General features: G+C 40.9%; 1 protein-coding gene across 2 annotated transcripts in view; it reads left to right on the top strand.

The window, feature by feature from the left end:
* The window catches only part of LOC128692434 (uncharacterized), a 67,942-nt gene that overhangs the window by 29,393 nt on the left and 15,115 nt on the right, over nt 1–23,434 (top strand). The window contains exons 4-10 of one of the 2 annotated variants that reach the window (XM_070096511.1): nt 1,672–1,882; nt 11,955–12,028; nt 12,587–12,803; nt 13,257–13,556; nt 15,164–15,320; nt 17,378–17,407; nt 19,318–19,502. In XM_070096511.1, the coding sequence (XP_069952612.1) occupies nt 1,672–1,882; nt 11,955–12,028; nt 12,587–12,803; nt 13,257–13,556; nt 15,164–15,320; nt 17,378–17,407; nt 19,318–19,502 (1,174 nt within the window). The remainder of the gene's footprint in view (nt 1–1,671; nt 1,883–11,954; nt 12,029–12,586; nt 12,804–13,256; nt 13,557–15,163; nt 15,321–17,377; nt 17,408–19,317; nt 19,503–23,434) is intronic. The other variant, XM_070096512.1, reaches the window with a different exon arrangement.

Genomic DNA, 23,434 nt, shown 5'->3' with positions numbered 1-23,434 from the left:
GTTGACTGCACGCCACACAGCCAGTCTCGCCGCCACTCAGGATATATAGCGCTCCATGAAGCTACAGTTCACCTCCTCAGTGTCCTGCGCCAGGCAAGTACGTGTGTCTACTTACACGTACTTGCCTAGCTGAGTACTCTCACTTTTTGGCCGACTGTCACCGCCAATTGCATCTTTTCGTAATTAGACGATGCCTTCATTGCCTTCCACCTCCCACCCCCCTTCCACTCTCCCCCAACCGCCCACAACTGCCTCTGCTTCTTCTAAATCCAATTCCTTCTCGCTAAACCTCAAATTCCCTAATGCCACTACCTGTCCTGAAAATTTATTATATCAGATCACTGGTGCACCTCAACTTAAAGTCTTCAAAACCAACTCAGGCTTCAAACTCCTTCTTGACAAACATTCCTACGAAGCGTACACCTCAAGCGATACCAGACAAAAACTTCTCAACGCAGGCGTCACCATTATTTGGACTCCTGAGCACCGTGCCAAAAGCACAGTCATTGTTAAACACGTAGACTACTCTCTCATGACAGCCTAAATTTGAAACTACCCAAAGTCCTAGCCTCAATAACCCAACTAGGTAGACTGTTCCACTCATCAACTACCCTATTTCCAAACCAATATTTTCCTATGTCCTTTCTAAATCTAAACTTATCTAATTTAAATCCATTACTGCGGGTTCTCTCTTGGAGAGATATCCTCAAGACCTTATTAATATCCTCTTTTTAATACCTATCTTCCACTTGTACACTTCGATCATGTCTCCCCTCATTCTTCGTCTAACAAGTGAATGTAATTTAAGAGTCTTCAATCTTTCTTCATAAGGAAGATTTCTAATGCTATGTATTAATTTAGTCATCCTACTCTGAATGTTTTCTAACGAATTTATGTCCATTCTGTATCATGGAGGCCAGAACTGAGCTGCATAATCTAGGTGAGGCCTTACTAATGATGTATAAAGCTGCAGTATGACCGCTGGACTTCTGTTGCTTACACTTCTTGATATAAATCCCAGTTATCTATTTGCCTTATTACGTACGCTTAGGCATTGCTGTCTTGGTTTAAGGTTGATGCTTACCATAACCCCCAAGTCCTTTTCACAATCTGTATGGCTAAGTTCTACATTATTTAACTTGTAAGTACTAGGGTTATGGACACACCCGAGCTTCAGAACCTTGCATTTATCTACATTGAACTGCATCTGCCACTTTTCTGACCAAGAATAGAGTTTATTTAAATCCTCCTGAAGTTCCCTAACATCTACGTTTGAATCAATTATCCTACCTATCTTTGTGTCATCGGCGAATTTGCTCATATCACTAGTAATTCCCTCATCAAGATCATTGATATATATTATAAACAACAAGGGGCCCAAGACTGATCCCTGTGGAACGCCACTTGTTACTGATCCCCACTCGGATTTAACCCCGTTTATGGACACTCTCTGCTTCCTGTCTGTGAGCCATGACTCGATCCACGAGAGCACCCTTTCCCCTATGCCATGAGACCTTTACCAGCTTCAAGCAACTTGCCTGAAGCATTCTAATATAAACTTCGAAATTAAGCACCTCACGGGGAATTTTTATAATTACTGCATAATTTTTGGAGAAGAACTAGACCAGTACTGATCACGTAGCAGCTTCATTTCACTGAATATTTCAACAGTATGGAGAAGGAGGTGTGGAGTTCCTGGTGAACGTGTACTACTCAGGAGAGCAGTTTGCTAAGGACCAGTTGGCCCGAGGTACGTCTGCAAGGGTGGGCGGGCTGGCTCCGGGCACCGACTACACACTGAAGGTCAAGGCTTTCAAGGCTCTTCCTCATGGCCGTCGAGCATACAGCGCAGAAAGTGAACCTGTTTCAGCCACAACTCAAGGTTAGAGTAAATATAGAAAGGAAGAACACTGCAGCAGGCTTTCTGGCCCATACGTGGCATGTTCTTATCAAATCCAAACCCTCTAAAAATACTCGCCCCACCCATTATAAATATTGCTCAACACTGGACAATATTGATAATGGTTTAGGCGAATATTTTATAGAGGATGAAGAATTGAGACACTCGTGCAACACATGGGAATCTTTATTGAAGGAACGTTTCGCCACACAGTGGCTTCATCAGTCCAATACAAAGTAGAAATGGGTAAGGAGAGGAGGAGTTCGAGGTAATCAGTCCCTCAACCTGGAATCGATGTGTTCAGTCCATAACTCTTGTAGGAAGTGCAGCATAGGGCCATAGAGGTGGCTTATATACGGCAGTCAGATGAGTTGAAGCAGGAGAAGGCGGGATGGACTGAACACATCGATTCCAGGTTGAGGGACTGATTACCTCGAACTCCTCCTCTCCTTACCCATTTCTACTTTGTATTGGACTGATGAAGCCACTGTGTGGCGAAACGTTTCTTCAATAAAGATTCCCATGTGTTGCACAAGTGTCTCAATTCTTCAACTTGTCGGTTTTCAAAACCATTCACCACATTTTATAGAGGGTTTGGATCTGAAAAAGATATGCCATGTATGGGCCAGTAGGCCTACTGCAGTGTTCCTCCTTTCTTATGTTCTTGTATGTAGAGCTGCGTTTAACCCTTTAAATCCAAAAAGTTTATGATTTGGAAAGAACTAAAAACAATTTCAAAGTTTGAGTGCTTGTCTCACAAACTGAATGATTAATTTCGCAACTAATTGTACAGGTGTATTTTTCTACACAATTTCAATAGATAATCGGCTTTTTATGCTTATTACAAATCGAAAAATAAAGTAAAATGTTCCTATTAAAGGCAGTTACTTTTGTATATATATAAAAGACCAGAAATAAACATGATGGTAGATAAGACACATAGGCAACTTTATTCCGAAACGTTTTGCCTACACAGTAGACTTCTTCAGTCGAGTACAGAAAGTAGGCGGGAGCAGTAGAGATGTGAAGACGATGTAATCAGTCCATCACCCTTGAAGTTGTAGAATTTGAGGTTGTCAGTCCCTCAGCCTGGAGAAGTTCAGTTCCATAGTCAGGAACTATCTGAAGATCAAGCGACAGTGTTGAGACTTAAATACTGTCTGAAGGAGAGGTGCAGAGTAGTAGTAGTGAGAATGTAGCCACTGAGAGGTCATGTCCCTCTCAGATCAAACAGTTCTCACTTTTTTCAAGTGAGATAATCACTTTTTCAAGTGAGAACTGTTTGATCTAAGAGGGACATGACCTCTCAGTGGCTACATTCTCACTACTACTACTCTGCACCTCTCCTTCAGACAGTATTTAAGTCTCAACACTGTCGCTTGATCTTCAGATAGTTCCAGAGCACTGCTTACTCACGATGCATTACTCTAACAGAGTAAAGATCAAACCAGCGAGTGGCACAACCAATGAGTCGTCCAAACTAGCACTTGCAGCTGTCGTTAGTGACGACACCCTCTAACCGGAGGGCCAAGAAAGAAGAAAGAAGAAGATGATCGTCACCCCCCACCCGGGGGGCCACTGCCGGGTCATCATCTGGAGAAGACCCGGGCCGGAAGTACCGGCAAATCAACATGAATGAATGAATGAAAATGAACACTAACACACGACACTCCACACAGGAGAGCACAGCGCTAGCACGATCGACACCATGCCCTGCCCTTCTAGGGCAGGGTTCGTGCCAGAGCCCGAGTTTGTAGCTCACAAGATGAGGGGGGTACTTTTGCCTCCTCCCATGGGAGACTAAGGTCTCAAACTCTCCCTAGACAGGGAGCCAGTGCCGGGCCACCACTTGGAAGGGCCTTGGCCGGGAGAATTCCGGCGAATCTTTAACAACAACCTATGCTGGACTTAGCTCGAGTGGTGACATGTGCTTACCTAACACATCACTCACACATCGACGATCTCGCCTCTCTCGAATTACCTAGTGTTGGGAGAGACTTCGCTTAGAGTAGTGCTTGCTGGACCTTCGTCTTCCTCTCCACCATCAGGATTGGTGCGTCGGTGGTTGCCTACCCAAGGGCAGGAAGCCTTTTGCTGCCTGAATTCTCTTCGCCTGTTTACTGCACGCCATACAGCCAGTCTCGCCGCCACTCAGGATATACAGTGCTCCATCAAGCTACAGTTCACCTCCTCAGTGTCCTGCGCCAGGCAAGTACGTGTGTCTACTTACACGTACTTGCCTAGCTGAGTACTATCACTTTTTGGCCGATTGTCACCGACAATTTCATCTTTTTGTAATTAGACGATGCCTTCGTTGCCTTCCACCTCCCACCCCTCTTCCACTCTCCCCCAACCGCCCACACCTGCCTCTGCTTCTTCTAAATCCAATTCCTTCTCGCTAAACCTCAAATTCCCCAATGCCACTACCTGTCCTGAAAATTTATTATATCAGATCACTGGTGCACCTCAACTTAAAGTCTTCAAAACCAACTCAGGCTTCAAACTCCTTGACAAACATTCCTACGAAGCGTACATCTCAAGCGATACTAGACAAAAACTTCTCAACGCAGGCTTCAAAATTATTGGGACTCCTGAGCACCGTGCCAAAAGCACAGTCATTTGCTAAACACGTAGACTACTCTCTCCTGACAGCCTATGACACAGACAAAGAAGACAATAAAAGATATCAGCACTAAGAACAAAGTCTCTGTTGACGATATTTACAGACCCGAAAGCTCTACCATTCTCAAAATACGCTGTTCTACTCCTGCTGACGCCTCTACACTCTTCAGTCAAGAAATCTTTGCTAAGACCATCCGCATTCCTCCAAACACTCTCTTCACTCCGAACTTCCACCCAGTTACACAATATCTTAAATACTACAAATTCGGCCACGACAAAAACACATGCACTTCTACACAAGTCTGCTCCAGATGTTCAGCAACTGGCCACTTCTGGAATACTTGCAACCTCCCCTTTAAATGTTCTAACTGCGGCGGGTCACACACTGCAGTTGCAAATTCCTGCCCTTCTAGAAAGCGCTTTTCTCCTCCCTCAGAGCTAGCCAACCTCCCTACCTCCCCAACCCCTTCCCTGCACCTCCCTCCCCTTCCATACCTCCCTCCTCTACCCCCAATGCCTGGGCCTTCCCATGCACTTGGTCTACCTCTTCTACTCTACACACATCAAACACCAACACACAGACTACAAGCACTTCTCCTTCTACACCTACACCCACACTAGACTACAAAACTAACTGTCAACTCGCCACTGCTGCCCACTCTGCGATGGTAATCTCTAAAGCTTGCCAATCAGACTACTCACATGTCCTTAACCTAATCTTGTCTGCTAACAATCTTCCCTCTTTAATTATCCCTCCTTCCTGCTTCTCTTCTAAGCCTCCTACATCCTCTCCCTCCCTCCTCTCTCCCACTCCCCCCACTTCCTACTCCCACCAGCTCTCCTCCTCCCCTACCCTTCTTCACTACTTCTACACCTACCACCAACACCCCTACTGCCGCTGCTACGACCACCCCTCCATCCACTTCCTAACTCACTTCCTCATCCCCTTCCAAAGCTTCCACTTCCTCATCCCTTACCTTAGCTTCCACTTCCTCATCCCTTACCATAGCTTCCTCTTCCTCATCCCCTACCAAAGCTTCCACTTCCTCTGCATCCACGTTAGCCCACTCCTCCACCACAACCAAAATTTCATCCAGGTCCAACTCCACCTCCTCCAGACAAAATTCACTCAAACCTAAACCTGCCCCAACTTCTGACAGACAGACCAAAGAAAATAAAAACAGATCCATCTCTTCCTCCCCCTCCAGGAAACGGGTCCGTAGCACCTACAAACACACGTCCTCTGATGGCACCACTATCACGGGCTTTAATCCAAACTCCTCCCCCGACATTAACTTTGGAATGACGAAACCATTAAATCATGTTTAAGGTGATTCAGTTCAACGTACGGTCTTACTTTTCAATTAGACACCTACTGGCCGAGCTCCTTGAAGCAGAGAGGCCAGATGTTGTTTTGCTAAACAGTACCTCCTCAAAGTCCCTCAACGTATCCGCCATTATGGTTATACTGCACTAAAGTCCCCCTATGATCCTTACGATGGGATTGCCATCCTTGTCAAATGCAACATAAAACACAAATTTCTCCCAATCCCTTTTATACAACAATGTCTTGCGGTCAGAATACACACCCACCTTGGCCCCTTTATCTTTTTCACCACCTATGCTCGCCCAAACACTACTCTCAACATACATGACCTTTCCTTAGTCTTCAACTGCACCAACACACCAACATACCTACTAGCTGATATGAATGTCAAACACACCGCCTTTCATCACACCAGTAACAACCAACTTGGTCACCAATTACTCAACTTCACAAACCACAAACACCTAGTTCACCTCGGCCCAGACTTCAATACCTTCTGCAATCACACTGGCCAAGGCAAACCCGACATCATTCTGGCAAACCGAGCCAGCTCTCTCTTTCAACACTACATATCACCTGGCCCTATTACAGGCTCTGATCACATTCCCGTCATCTTACACATCTCCTCCAACCCTATCATCATCCCAGCCACACCTTCCTTCTCCTACAAGAACGCTGACTGGGATGTCTTCAAACAACACATAGATAATACTAACCTCAACTATGACTACAACAACAACCCATCTCTGACATTGACACTCAACTTGCTCTCATCCAAGACACCATTACACAAGCAGCCAACACCGCTATACCAAAGAAAACCCATACCACTCGTTATTCCTTCAAACCCTCAAACAAACCAAAAAGACTAATTATCTGTTACCACAACCGCTTTCTCTACAACACACATAGATTTAATCAAGTCCGATTAGATCTCACTTACCTTAGAAACAACATTCTACACAGTCTAGACCAAGACAACAACAATCACTGGTCACAGCTCTTACTACAAGCGGACAAACCGCGTATCAAAAACACCAAAGCCTTCTGGAACTTTATCAGAAAATCAGAGGCACCACTCCCACCAACAAATTCAAACACATCACCCACAACAACACACACATCTCAGACCCGAAGGCTGCTATTAACATCTTCAAACACATCTGGGAGAACATCTTCCACCCTCACCCACCCCACCCTAACGCTATTCAACACATTCAGAACATAGAACACTGGAACACTACACACACACACGAAACAACACCAGACAGCCACATCCATCTGGACTCTCTTACCTCCTACCAAGAACTTGACACTCCTTTCACCAACACAGACGTTAACTCTCCTCAGACACTTTCCTCCCAAAACCCCTGGTGCCTCTGGCCTAAACCATATTATCCTGAAACACCTTCCTGACTCTATCGTTACTGCCTACACAAACCTTCTCAATGCCTCTCTTGCCTCTGGATACTTCCCTTCCCTCTTCAAAGCTGCTACTGCTATCCTCCTTCCTAAACCCAATAAAGACCACTCTGACCCTAGAAACTATCGCCCTATCAGCCTCCTCGAAAGTTTAGGAAAACTCTTTGAAAAACTCATCAATCATCGCCTTCGCAGATACCTGGAACACAATTCTCTACTTTGTGATGGCCAGTTTGGCTTCAGAACACACAGATCCACACAGGATGCCATTAACATCATTTTCAACTACATCCACATAAACACAAAACAAAGAAACAGGGCAGCCCTGGTTGCAAAAGACGATGAAAAAGCCTTTGACACTGTTTGGCACGATGGGTTCAAGTACAAACTCTGCACTAACTTCAACCTGCCTCTCAATAATCGTAAACTCCTCTGCAACTTCCTAGACGGCCGTGCCATGAGAATCAAATTCCAAGGCTCTTACTCTGACTACTTCACACTAAATGCCGGAGTACCCCAGGGATCTGTCCTCTCCCCTACCCTCTACATTTTATATACTAACGACATTCCAACACCTGTATACCACAACTCAATCACTCTAGCCTATGCAGACGACATTACACAACTTATCACTCATGCCAATATAGATACACTCACACACAAAACACAATATGAGGTCGACAGGATAGCCATCTGGGAACAAAAATGGAGGATCAAAACCAATGCAGCTAAATCCAGCATTACGTATTTTAACTACAGGAAACGTGATCCTCCATTACCTGTCGAGCTCAGAACAGCTGACACCCGCACTTACATCCCCATCACACAATCTGTCACTGTCCTTGGCGTTAATCTTGACTACCTTCTTCGTTTACACGGACACATTCACTCAAGGCATGCAATATCTAGTAAGACCCTTGCGGTCCTCTACAAGCTGAAACATGCCTCTCAACGCACCAAACTACACCTCTACAAATCCCTAATACGTCCTCTGATAACTTACTCTCCTATAGCCCTCTCTCTTGCAGCAAAAACAAACTTACTTAAACTGCAGCGTGTCCAGAAAAAGGCTCTGCGCTGGGTGCTTGATGTCAGATGGGAGGACTTCGCCACAAGCGAGTCTCTCCATGCCCAATTAGACATCCCTGCGCTGAATCTGTACTGGAAGACGCTCAGTGACAGACAGATAGAGAAACTTGAGACACGACATGACTACTGGACCTCTCTCCTTGACGACGACATTCGCAAACCCACAATCCAACACAACCTTTTCTACTCCTTGCATGATCCTGCTCCTAATCCTATTTACAAATAACCTTGGATTCGCTGACAGGTACCATTCTCTGACCCACGTTCGCCTTAGCTTTTGGGTTAAGACATGGCCCAGTTCTACACTCCTCTCTAGCGCTAAACGTCGCATGTCCCTTCCTCCCCGCTCACCCCACCGGAGTCCCAACAGAAGAACCTGAATTTCTCTTCTCAATATCTGTCCCACGATCGCCTTCGCTGCTGGGCTAAGCCCTGGCTCTATTTCTACAACTAAGAACACTCCTCTCCAGCACTATCTTCGTCTGTCTTGCCTTCCCCGCTCATCCCATTTGGGATCTTACCTGAAATTTCTTTCGTTCGTTCGTTTTATGCTGTACATTCTACAAGACTGGTGGACTGAACACATCGACTCCAGGCTGAGGGACTGATTACCTCAAACTCCTCCTCTCCTTACGCCTTTCTACTTTGTATTGGACTGATGAAGCCGCTGTGTGGCGAAACGTTTCCTGAATAAAGATTCCCATATGTTGCATAAGTGTCTCAATCTTCAACTTGTCGGTTTTTCAAACCATTCATCACAACTGTCAGACACTGCAGCATCATGGGATCTTGTTACAAAGAATTCTTCAACACTTGTTCAACCTTTGGACGAAGACCTACTTCGACTAGTGGATGGTACCACTATGACCCCACCTCCTCCTGCTTCACCTCACCTCACTACAGTATATAAGCCACGTCTACGGCCCTATGCTGTACATTCTACAAGATTGATGGACTGAACACATCGACTCCAGGCTGAGGGACTGATTACCTCAAACTCCTCCTCTCCTTACTCCTTTTTACTTTGTATTGGACTGATGAAGTCGCTCTGTGGCGAAACGTTTCCTGAATAAAGATTCCCATATGTTGCATAAGTGCCTCAATCTTCAACTTGTCGGTTTTTCAAACCATTCATCACAATTGCCTAAATGTTGCCTATGTGTCTTATCTACCAACCTGTCGGTATTGTATACCATTTGATAATAACTCTGTCAGACACTGCAACACAATGGCATCTTGGTACAGAAGAGAAAACACCTTGGACAACTTTTTCAAGTGAGAACTGTTTGATCTGAGAGGGACGTGACCTCTCAGTGGCTACATTCTCACTACTACTACTCTGCACCTCTCCTTCAGACAGTATTTAAGTCTCAACACTGTCGCTTGATCTTCAGATAGTTTCTGACTATGGAACTGAACTTCTCCAGGCTGAGGGACTGACAACCTCAAATTCTACGACTTCAAGGGTGATGGACTGATTACATCGTCTTCACATCTCTACTGCTCCCGCCTACTTTCTGTACTCGACTGAAGAAGCCTACTGTGTAGGCGAAACGTTTCGGTATAAAGTTGCCTATGTGTCTTATCTACCAAACTGTCGGTATTGTATACCATTTGATAATAAACATGATCGATGTTATCTCAAAAACATTACGTGACAGAGAAAAACCAAAAACTGTACTAAAGTTAGTTTCCAAAACTTTAAATGGCACACCAAAAATTATCTCTAACGAATATTCTTTGTTGCTCAGCGCAATAATAATAATAATAATAATAATAATAATAATAATAATAATAATAATAATAATAATAATAATAATAATAATAATAATAATAATAATAATAATGAAATAATAATTACAATAATAAAGTAATAGTAATAATATATAATAATAATAATAATAATAATAATAATAATAATAATAATAATAATAATAATAATAGTATATAATAATAATAATAATAATAATAATAATAATAATAATAATAATAATAATAATAATAATAATAATATACAATAATAATAATAATAATAATAATAATAATAATAATAATAGCTCAAAAGAACAACATTCAAAATATGAGTCTGAATTTATTAATAAAGATTTTGCAAGAATGACTTCCTCGGGAATAACAGAGATGGATTTCATGAACCTACCAACTTCAAGAATTTATTATTGTTGGTTTATTCTTCCAGGAAAACATGACGCTGGTCTTTGCTGGCACAACGGTGGAGACGCAACAATTTGGTTGTGTCTGTGAACACGAATGTACAAATTGATCCTTCGTGGACCGCATCAAGGCAAAAGGGCACAAATGCAACTAAAGAGACATTTTATTGTGGCAACGTTTTGCTATCACATTAATTGCACTTGTGTCCTTTTTACTTAACATATTGTCGGTAATTCTGCCAACATTATTACATATCAAGGCAAACCGAAACGTCGTCTAGTTTCGGTCTGCCTTGACCGGGCTGCAATCAGCGGGAGGAAGTTAGGACCTTCACTACTTGTTTGTCTGGTTAGGCAATAAATGTTAAGCGTATTACGAAAGATAAAGTATCTCTGATTTGTGGACTAGTTATGAATTATTTCATCACGGTATTGTGACTCTTATTTAACACAGGTATATATAGTTTAAGCCTGAATAAATCCATAACTCCTCATAAGATGAACTGAACAACTTACAATGTAAGTTGACTTGACCGATGTTATAGGAGCCAAATTTAATCTTCAGTCAGTTTGCAATATACACAGACAATCGTTGAACTAAATGCCAGGTACAGAGTCAGCGTTATGGTTACTCTCTCAAGCACTGTTTGCTTGATTGTCCATTTATTAAGACATACTGCGGTGGACATTATTGTAATCTGTGAGGTATAGCATTGAGTCCTAAAAATGAAAAGAAGATGCCAGACATTTTAAACAAATATTTATTTACAGCAGAAAAAACATTTGTTGTAAATATTTTTTTACAGATGTATTGTATTCCTTTTGAAGCCTAGTTCCAAGGTCTTTTGTGTATCCATTAGCTCGTTAGCATCGGTTCACATGATGTACATATGTTCACATGATATAGCGTGCATAATTAACCAGCAGGTACAGGTAGCATCGCCAGGAAGGATCCTGGTCCGGGTCTTCTCCATGCGGTGACCCGGCAGTGGCTCCTCACTGGGGGGTGTCATTAAGTTTTACATCGAGGTGGCGGGTGGCAGGCGATGATCGGCAGCAACATCTTAAGGTTCTTGACTGCAAGATACCCAAGGTGTGCTGCCGTCCTCCCGGGTCTCTCCGACGGTGTGTTGCGGGAGGAGGTGGTTGAGTAGGATAATGAACTAGCCACTTTCGCGGTAAAATTTAATCCAGTCATTGGCCACTGTAGCAGCGACTAGTAGAACACAGATGCTAGGTTCACTTATCTGATTGTCACTATTGGGCGGCCATCGCTCGATTACCCGAACTGGACTCAGGGGTCTCAGTGTCACTATTCTACATTAGGCCACGGCAGCAACGACGGCTGGATTGCCTGTGCCGGACTCGGTTGTTTGAGTATCGATACCATTTTGCCTTTTCATTTTTTTTCCTCTGGTTACAGATGTGGTGATTCCAAAACCAAGCAACCTGCGGGTACTGACAACTAATAGTGAATATATCGACATAGATTGGCAAGTGAGTTGAGGATTCCTGTTTTCTTTAATTTACCAATAATAGACTATACTTTCTCCTCCACGGGACTGTGCTAACCTTCTCTATGTACCATGTTAATTAGCAGAAATACTTAATATTCTTCATAAACTATGTATGAATTTTTACGATGTCTGCAACGGTGAATGCCAGTTACGTTGATATATGCTGATTAGCAATGTAAGTTAGGTATAATATATACACAGGATATATACACCTCTGTGTATATATCCTGTGTACAAAAAGATTACTTGATGTTAATGTCCAGGTGAAATGTCGCCTTGAACTTAACAATTTTAAACAAGTGTTCATCATAGCGAATATGTTTCAATGCTGAGTTTACACCAACGTGAAGTTTCCGGCTATTTAACTAGACACAGTATTCTGGTTTTGTTCCAGTATTGGATGTGGGTGATGCATATTGATGTTCTTAGAGAACCAGATGTCAACAAAATTATTTCATCTCATTATGATCATGATTATTTAATGTTACTGTCTTCATTGATTTAACAATAATCCTAATTTAGCTGTCGAATTTAACAGTTTGACGGAGATCAAAGAGACGTAGAGTACACAGTGAAGGTTTTCTACAGTAGTGGAGTGTTAGCTAAAGAACAGGGGTCACGAGTAGCGTCAGCGAGGGTGGGCGAACTGGCTCCAAGTACCGATTACACAGTGTCAGTGATGGCGTTTAAGGCTCTCCCTCGAGGTCGCCGAGCTAACAGTCCTGATAGCGATCCTGTCTCCGTTAGAACTCAAGGTTAGTTATTGTAAGCTAATGTACTGTGGGGCAATGATCTGACAAGCTAGAACAGAGATGTGTAATGTAGAGTAAGCTTGTATTTTAGAGGCAGACGATGCCTCGCTTAGGATTGACGTTTATTAAGTCTTGATAAAGCTCATTCCTGAGCAAAATGTACGTATGATGAGAGGGTTACCTATGTGAGCAGGGATAGTTTCTCAGCTTCTGTGGTACTACATTAAATCCTTATTCCTTAACAACCAATATTGGAATAGCATATATTCTTCTGCATTAGTTATATTTTGCACGCAGTGTTATTATTTCAGCAATCTCAAAATTCTTGCAACAGTTGAAAAAGACCAGTAAAAAAAATTGTGTGAGAAGAGCCATGCCACAGGACTAAAGATCTCTGCTCGAGATAGGTATCAAGGAGAAATATATATAGCTTTACAGAAACTGTTTCTTTTCCAGGGACTTCCCCGCCAGTCACTCCACCAACTCGCCCCACTACACCACCACCTCCACCAACTCGCCCCACTACACCACCACCTCCACCAACTCGCCCCACTACACCACCACCTCCACCAACTCGCCCCACTACACCACCACCTCCACCAACTCGCCCCACTACACCACCACCTCCATCAACTCGCCCTACTACACCACCACCTCCAACACCAGCTGGTTGTGGTGAGGGTTTGTGCTCCTGTCCCTCTCCTAACGAGCGTTTCTGCGTCTTCTGTCAGAGTATGGAAACTTGCAACAATCTAGGTCAGTAACTTAATGCTTTACTTACATTTTAATATATTGGTTTAGAAAGATACTTGTCGGTATTTATTACCAAGTTTTATACCATGGTATACCATGGTATAGCAGGCTTATTTTTTCAAGTAAACTTGTTGAATAGGTAAAATCTGCAATACAAGTATTGTTTTTATGAAAATCCGTTGATACTTCTCGTCTATACGAGGAAAAAGGAAGAGGAAGAATAAAGAGAAGGCAGGGGAAGACGGGGAGGAGCAGGGAGGGGAGGGGAGAGATGGGGAAGGGGGAAGCAAGGAACACTGACACAACGCTTCAGATATATCTGTTATGTCCAGCTGATGCCAGTCATGATTATAGCTACAAATCAATATCCGGAAAACTATTATTGGTAAAAGACTCTTAATCCAGTCGTGGATAAATCCTGGTTACCTCCAGTTCCCCGTATAATAATGATATTTATTATTGTGTTCATATTCTTTAATATAACACTTCTTTACGAGATCCACTGATACATCTTCTAGGAATATGTATAAGCAAATTACTCAACTCACAACAAACATGTAGCAACAAACCGTCACTACTATGTATCTTAAAAATAAGTAAAAAGAATAACTAAAAATTTTTAAAGGGGTGAACTGGTAAGCCAGTGGAAGGCCTCTGTCAGATGACCTAAAGCTCCAATGGCGGGCCATCATCTGCCTAAGACCCGCGTCAGGAAACACTTGTCCTGACGCGGGTCTTAGGACGAACCTTACCTAATCTAAAATAAGTGCAAATTTTGATATATTAGAATATACTACGTGTAGAAGCACTAACCGTCTAGGTATCGCACTTAGAGAATGGAAGGGTACCAGATTCGATTCGAGGAAGGAGAGGATTGTTCCAATCTCTTGAATCAAGAGACCTTCAGCAGCAACATAAAACCCTAGTCGAAGGGAAATTTTGACTTACCTCTACTGTATTTCGAGTTTCTTTTGACAGCCTGAAGTGGATCTGTTGTTGCGACCACTGGTACCTTGAACCAAGGAATTAGAGCTACTGTACTCTTCCTCCCATTAAATATGACTGACTTCCATGAGCTGTATCACCCTTTAATTTATAGTAATTAAGAGGCCGCCTAGTTGAAAAAAACATCAAATATATTTTTTCTTACACATCTGAACGGTTTATAGTGGAATCTCAGCAGGTCATGTGTCTGTGCAGTAGACAGTAACATTGCAGTTCAATGAGACAATTAAATCTAGTGTAGAAATTTTATGCAGGACAGAGATTCGCTTGATTTAAAACTTTTTCCCACTCAGAGCCAGTATAATATAGCCACTAATTATATTATGTTGCATTATTTTATTCCGCCTTGTTTGTATTCCGAAGACTTTCTGCTTACAGTCAGTGAAATGATGTTCTCACAGGAGACATGCTGACATGATGTTCTCACAGGAGACATACTGACATGATGTTCTCATAGGAGTGGTTGAAAAATATGACACGGACTCGGTATGGAATCTTTATTTGTGAACGGCATGAGCAAATGTTGCTAATTAACAAACGTTCCATAATGCTTTTCTGTCTTATTATATCCATTGTGTTGGTACAGTGTACCTCTGTTTTCACAGACAAGGAAGAAGCGTGCAGCGTGGTACCAGATTATTATTATTATAATCAAAAAGAAGCGCTAAGCCACAAGGGCTATACAGCGCTGCACGTGGTACCAGAGAGGAACGACATCAACATGACCGTCAGTGTTCTCTCCTGTGGATTTCAGATCATCGTGTTAGTACCATAATATTTTCCTTGTGTGCTTATGATTTCGCATTTTATCATTGATATATGTGGACGCTTAAGAAAGACACATGTGCAACGTTAAGAAATTTTTCTTCAGATATGTATCGCTCCAGGAGATCGGTAAGTTCAAGTGTCCCTCGTATACGTTTCTCGGTATAATACACCTTATGCGATACAGTCTGTGGAGATACTGTCCTATATGTAATTTGTGTGTATTTGAGTAATTGCCTGTGAGAATTTGAGTAATAGTGTGTACTTGAAGTAGTGAGTATGTGTGTACATTTGTGAAAATGATTATCTGTGAGTAGTTAGGGGATTGATTATGTTTAAGTATTGAAGAGAGTGACTGTATGTCATTATTTAAGGAAATATAATTGTGTGATGATATTTAAGTATTTATGTTTGGATTTGAGGGGGTGTTTGTATCAACATTTAGAGGTGTAACTGTGTCTGTTTTTGAAGGGCGAATTCTGTGAGAATAATTGAGAAAATGAGTGTAGTATAAGAAAGGATTGTGAGTGCACTGGAGGAAGCGATGTATATTTAAGAGTGACTGTGTTATGTATTTGAAGGAGTGAATATACAAAAAGGTAGACGAGGGTCTTGAACCGCGATTCGAGCCCCTCGTCCACCCTTCTGTTTATTTATTGAGAGTTATTTATAACAACTTAATTTGAGTTTATTTAGAGGAGTGTTTGTGTGTACTTTAAAGTACATATAGTATGATTTTTTCACGAAATGTTTTCGCTCATACAAACGTGATTTCATAGGCAAAAATATGCCAACAGATAAAGTAATATAAATATATAACGGGGTAATAATTCGAGCAATGTTTCTCTTCTGAAACATTAAACCAAACTTTGTCTATATGAAAGCTTTAAGGGCCTTTGCATTACCATATTTGTATATATAATGAAGCAATTTGTTTGCCTCAGCGTGTGCAGAGTCACTGTATCCGATGGTTATACATAAATCATTTGTAGATCGACACCATGCCTCACCCTTCTAGGGTAGGGTAGGTGCCTGAGCCCGAGCCTTTAGCTCATAAGACTGTCATTCCCATTTGCCCCCTTGGGGGCGGGGATGGCAGACCAGAGAGGCCTAGCTTGTGGCTAGGCCTGGGGACAGTTGGTCCCAAAGATGAGGAGGTACTTGTGCCTCCTCCCATGGGAGACTTAGGTCTCAGACACTCCCTAAAGAGGGAGCCAAGGCCGGGCCACCACTTGGAAAAGGCCCGGGCCGGGAGAATACCGGCTAATCTTTAATAATAAATAATCATTTGTACTCTCTTAGCATAAAAACCAGTAAATCATCTTTTGGAATACTTGCAGTACTAGAGAGACTTTTCGCCAACCAGAAAAACTTCATCAGTCTAATACAATCACAATAGAAAAGAGACATGTAGAGATACCAGAGAGGAAGTATTAACAGTAGCAGTCACACAAGCGTGGGCAGTGCTAACTGGACACTTTTACATGCATAACACAGCTGTCATGAACGACTACATGGTTGGCCAACATTGTTATTACTGTCACTTCATTATACGCCACGTACCTCTCCAGTACTTCCACGGCCAGTAAATTACGCCTCTACATTGGAGCTCTGTCCAAGTTTGTGGTGATAACTGTGTGGTTCGTCTATGTGAGACATTTCTCATGTCTCTGAATCAGACTGATAACGTCCTCGGAAAGCGATACTTCTCTCAGATAACGTGATGTTGCACTTGTGTCTTATTCATCAACTTGTCGGTATTATTTATCTCTGATACAGTTAGACTCGTGATTAACTACACTCTGTATACACTCTGTATACACTGTATACACTCTGTATACACTGTATACACTCTGTATACACTCTGCATACACTCAAAATACTCTAATAAAATCTGTATTAGTCTTGCGTTATACTGGTATAATTTTGGCGATAAAATAGGATGTTGTAATGCACTACTAATAATTATTCACATTGCTAAAACATTATCACCTGATATATGTCTTCTAGTATGAGAAAAAAATATTCTGATAATATTACCCTTTTTATTTCAGAAACGTGGAAGGAATTGTCCGAGAAAATGGGTAAGTTCACTGCAGCTCTAAGATGAAAAACATTACTGACAGTTTTCAGTCAGGATTATCTTTATAGAATGATTTGAAAGCAAAAACGTCAGTGATGTTTCTTTAAAATGTGATGTTTCTTTAAAATGTGATGTTTCTTTAAAATGTGATGTTTCTTTAAAATGTGATGTTTCTTTAAAATGTGATGTTTCTTTAAAATGTGATGTTTCTTTAAAATGTGACGTTTCTTTAAAATGTGATGTTTCTTTAAAATGTGATGTTTCTTTAAAATGTGATGTTTCTTTAAAATGTGATGTTTCTTTAAAATGTGATGTTTCTTTAAAATGTGATGTTTCTTTAAAATGTGACGTTTCTTTAAAATGTGATGTTTCTTTAAAATGTGATGTTTCTTTAAAATGTGATGTTTCTTTAAACTGTGATGATGTCATCTCGCACAAGGGTCTACCGTAGACCTATTATTGAGTGGGTTTTTTCTGGTGCTGGTGCTACTTGACTCAAGAAATCGTCGATCTGTAGTTTTATGCCTCACTCACCGCAGGTTCAATCCCTGCCCGTAACGTGGTTGATACTATTTGTTTCAGTTACCTGGTAAACGACCCCAATACTTCTTGAACTAAGTGCGTAGAAAAAAGTGGTAAAAAATCCAGAAGTAGTAAGGATATTTTATTCGGAAATTATTAATTCCATTTCCTGGTGTTTCCATGCATTTCTTTTGGCGTTTTTCCTTTCACGAGACACACGCCACATGTGGATGAGTGGAACAAACTCCCGAGTAGTGTTAATGAAGCTAAAACCTTGTGTAGTTTTAAAAATTGTTTAATGAGTGTGAGTTGGACCTGCCTAGCTTTGGCCAGAAGGTGTGCAGCAGTACTCCCACCTTTTTAAGCAAGTGTAACTTAGACCTGCCTAGGATGGGCCAGTAGGCCCGCTGCAGTGTTCTTTCTTATGTTCTAAACGTTACTTACAAATAAAGTTCGATCTTGTGTGGTATTTTGCTGGTCGACAGTCATCGCTATGCAATAGACAATAATACACAAATTTTTACTTTAACTTAGAGTAAATAGTGACAGGTTCAGCTGACCTGGTGTTGGGTGAGACTAGATCCTGATCATTGTCTAGTTGTGAAGAGGCGTTATCACTGTAATTGTTATATAATTGGTTGAAATACCTTCCTAGTTATGAAATACCTTCCTAGTTATGAAATACCTTCCTAGTTATGAAATACCTTCCTAGTTATGAAATACCTTCCTAGTTATGAAATACCTTCCTGGTTATGAAATACCTTCCTAGTTATGAAATACCTTCCTAGTTATGAAATACCTTCCTAGTTATGAAATACCTTCCTAGTTATGAAATACCTTCCTAGTTATGAAATACCTTCCTAGTTATGAAATACCTTCCTAGTTATGAAATACCTTCCTAGTTATGTTTCACTTACCAGTCCCTTCATGAAAGGTTCCAAAGAATTGTAACCATCCTCTCTTCCTTGATTCGAGTCTGGTTACCTCCTGTTTCTCTGGTGCTAAATCAGGAAAATAAGAAACGCTGATGAGAGGAGCGCTAAACCCTAAGGGTAAGCGCTCTTTTCATGAATGTAGTAATAGATTCACATACATATCTCGTTTCCCAGTTCGAGGATTCTATTTTATTTTATTACATAAACCATTTCTCATTAGTATAGGTGATTTAAAGAAGAAAACACGTTTACCATTACTCAGTTAGTACATGTGCGAAAGCCAAAATTCAGATGACCTTCCGAGTTTTAATATATAACTTCAGTTTATAATATGAGAAATTTAAGTGTTTGCTAAGGATTGTTTGCCACCTGTGTAGAACAATAACTTTTATCAGTGCTGTTTGCATTTGCTATATTATACAGAATACGATAATGATTACATTATTTTTTCTAGAGGACTTGTGTGTGGGACGTCCAAAGGAGTGCCAGTAGAGACAGTAGTGATGGCAGAATGTTGGGGCAGCGTCACGTTGTTGGCACAGTGCCGCCCTGATGGCATGTGGCACCCATATGGCAAGAACCAGGGCCAGGCACCCTCCACGCAACACCTGTGTCAAGATAATATCGTCAACTCTCCTGGTAAGCCATGCCTTCATGCTGCTAGTGCAGTGCTGCAAGTTCTGTACACACTTCCTCAGCATTAGTTAAGCTTTTCCAGCATTTCTCAGTCGCATTCGTTACATTGCAAACTTAACAATAATAAGGTTTTGTATGTTTCATGAATAATAAATGCATGAAATTCACTGAATGGGAGACTCTTGCTGCTCGAGCACCAAACCCTAGTGCAGCACTGGCTCACAAACAGTCAAGCTGGGATGGCCCGATCGCTGAAAAGGTGCTTGCCAACATGCTCAGGGCTGCAACATCAGATAGGGAGATAGTCTCCATGCTGTGAGCGCACATCACTCCGGGGACTTCCTCCAAACAGTTCTCATATCGGCAATGGGAACGCGACTCGACCCTAAGACAGTGGCTCTGCGCCTTGCTGCCCCAATTCACACAGAATATACGTGTATTTGCGCCGAAGCACAAGCAGACCAGTACGGTGTACATGGTCTTAACTGTTCCAAAACCAAGGGCTGGCATGCAAGACACAATGAGGTCAACGACATCATTAAGAGAACCCTTGCTACAGCTGGATGCCCAGCCGAGAGGGAGCCCCGATCACTAGCAGCCAACAACCCAGCAAACCGCCCCGATGGGATCACCATCTATCCTTGGAAGAATAGAAAGCTCTTAGCATGGGACTATACCTGTGTATCCACACTGGCTGCCACCTATATCCATCACAGTGTGGGGCGACAGGGAGGAGCTGCTGACCACAGGGAGGAGTACAAGATCAGCAAGTACAGGAACATAGCCAACAGTATCAATTTGTCCTAGTGGGATCAGAGACCTTGGGATCATGGGGAAAAAATGCCACTCGCGTCCGGCTTCGGAGGAGCTGGAGGAAATTTATGATCTTTAATACATTGTACCATTGTATTCATGTTTGTGTTTTTCTGTAAATGTATTCTGTTTATTAATAAATGCTTATATATATATATATATATATATATATATATATATATATATATATATATATATATATATATATATATATATATATATATATATATATATATTGAATGTATATGTAATGTATTGATTTTTAGTAGCCATGAACAATGTTTTATTAAGAACGAGAAGAAATACATTCACATATCATAATATATACACCAATATGTATTTATCTGTATATACTCTGAAGGTCTATTTTAATTCCTATCTTTAGGATTAAAGAATTGTTGTTTGGCAATAATCAGGTAATATAAAGCTTTATTGACCATGGCATGGTTGTTGAGATTTAACTCTAGCAAAATTAACCAACATTGACTTGTCAAAGTCTGATCTTACTTGTCACCTCTCAGATGACTGTATTTCCTTTCACTTGCATGAACATTGGGTCCATGCAGATATGATGCTATGCTTTCTTTGACTGTTATTGTAATTAATTATGTATGATTTGTTAGCTTATCTTTAATATTGTTTACAAAATCCACTTGGCATGGAACTAATTTACAATTAGGGGTGGCGAACCCATGACATGCCTGGCCAAGGTGACACACACAAAAAAATTGTTGGCACTCTGTATGCACTGTATGCACTGCCATCCCTAAGTTTTTTGGGGGGTCTCGATTCTGTCCATCATTTTCTCCGGTCAGATGTTAACAAATTATAAAATGGTCTGGCCTAACTTTACCTTACCATAACCAAACGTCATATGTTCAGTTTTCCTTGACTTTTTTTTTTTTATAATTTATAATATGAGCCAAAGTTTAATATTTCACCTTCACATTAATATTAAAAGTTTTTTTATCAAGTTTTCAGAAATACTTTTATTTACAATAAATTACTGTAAATACTAAGGATGTTTAAAGCTATAATAACAATTTAGGAAAGATTTTGGGTGGTTCAATATATTTTAAAGAATGTTTTTAACCCTTCAGAGGGCAAGACGAGGCTCTCTTCATAACTTTTTTTGTAAAATATTAATAATAATAATAATAATAATAATAATAATAATAATAATAATAATAATAATAATAATAATAATGAAATCTGCTACTTAAATTTTTCACTGGCACACAGAATCTTTCAGGGAATTATCGCCAATTTTGGCACACGCTCTCCAACACATTCGTCACCCCTGTAGGCACTAAATTGCTAGTGCCAGCCACCAGCGCCGGTTTCTGAACAATACACTGTTAAATACCTTGTAAAGCATCAGTTTTTAAGTCTAGTGAACATGACATTTAATTAAGTATCGTATAATAATCTATAAGACTTGTTGCAATATTTTTATTATTATAGGTTTTGTTATATGTACTGACTAGCTTTGTTGTCCAAGATTATCTCAAATTTGCTTCCTTGTACCTAGTATAGTTAATATATCTGATTAAATGAAGAAACATTTACTTCAATCCTCAGTTGTAATTTAGAAAGCCTTTAGCACCGTAGACGCTGCGTCAACAATCAGTGGAATGTGATAACTGACTAATGTTTGATATGAAACTTGTGGTTTATGGATGAAAAGTAACTCCGGAATAAGAAGTTGAGTTATCACTTGCACAGCGACTGCAAGTAACTTCGGATTAGATTTTAAAAGTTTTTTACAGAAGAACTTGAATGTTACTGATCAACAGTTATGGGACACAGTAGATACTTCCCAAATAACGAACACTTTGGAAAAGAAGCTTCATTTCGGGTCCGCTATGGGCTATTCTCAAGTCACAAGTGAGACATAATGATTCGAAATAAATAAATGGGTATAGTTAATTGTATCATAGATACTTTAGAAAAAAAACATGACAGAACAAAGAACAAAAAGGCACAATATCGTGATTGGAACAATCCCCTTCTATATACACTTACTTCCTCACCTTCGTGTGTTAGTGTGACTTGTAAATGGTATAAGTCGAACCGAAAGGTCGTCATAAGCTTCTTTCTCCTGTGTACATGTTATTTGTGAATGGCAGAACAAGTTTTTATTGGACAAAGCTTTGCTCTGTGTAGAGCCTAATCAAGTCATGACATGAGAAACCTCCACACACACACACAGAAATATCGTGTCATTAAAAGCTTGTCCTGGAGCGTGTGCTTATACCACATTACCAGCGGCAATACCTACTTGGATTTAGTTAAGAGTTAAGAGACATTGACGAGCTGGAAATACTGATGTTTTAAGAGAGGCCAAAATTGTTTCTCAGCTTATAAGAACATAAGAACGAAGGAACACTGCAGAAGGCCTACTGGCCCATGCGAGGCAGGTCCAAGTCTCCTACCGGCTTAAGCCAATGCACCCAACCTAGTCAGGTCAGGTCACATTGACTTAAGGGAGGAACACGGCAACCGACCTGGTAGCACAAGCTATCAGGTCTAACTCACACCCACCCACATCCACTCATGTATTTATCCAACCTATTTTTAAAGCTACACAACGTTCTAGCCTCTATAACGGTACTTGGGAGTTTGTTCCACTCATCCACAACTCTATTACCAAACCAGTACTTTCCTATATCCTTCCTGAATCTGAATTTTTCCAACTTAAAACCATTGCTGCGAGTCCTGTCTAGGCTAGATATTTTCAGCACACTATTTACATCCCCTTTATTTATTCCTGTCTTCCATTTATACACCTCAATCATATCCCCCCTAATTCTACGTCTTTCTAGAGAGTGCAGTTTCAGGGCCCTTAGTCTATCCTCATAGGGAAGGTTTCTGATACATGGGATCAACTTTGTCATCCTCCTTTGTACATTTTCCAGAGAATTTATATCCATTCTGTAATACGGTGACCAAAACTGTGCAGCATAATCTAAATGAGGCCTAACCAAGGATGTATAGAGTTGAAGAACAACCTGAGGACTCCTATTATTTATGCTTCTTGATATGAAGCCAAGGATTCTATTAGCTTTATTGCGAACACTTATGCACTGTTGTCTTGGTTTCAGATTACTGCTAACCAGAAC

Source organism: Cherax quadricarinatus, chromosome 53 (genome assembly GCF_038502225.1).
Source record: "Cherax quadricarinatus isolate ZL_2023a chromosome 53, ASM3850222v1, whole genome shotgun sequence".
In the NCBI taxonomy this organism is placed as follows: domain Eukaryota; kingdom Metazoa; phylum Arthropoda; class Malacostraca; order Decapoda; family Parastacidae; genus Cherax; species Cherax quadricarinatus.
The sequence above is the reverse complement of the archived record's forward strand: the minus strand, read 5'-3'. Positions and strand labels throughout refer to the sequence as shown.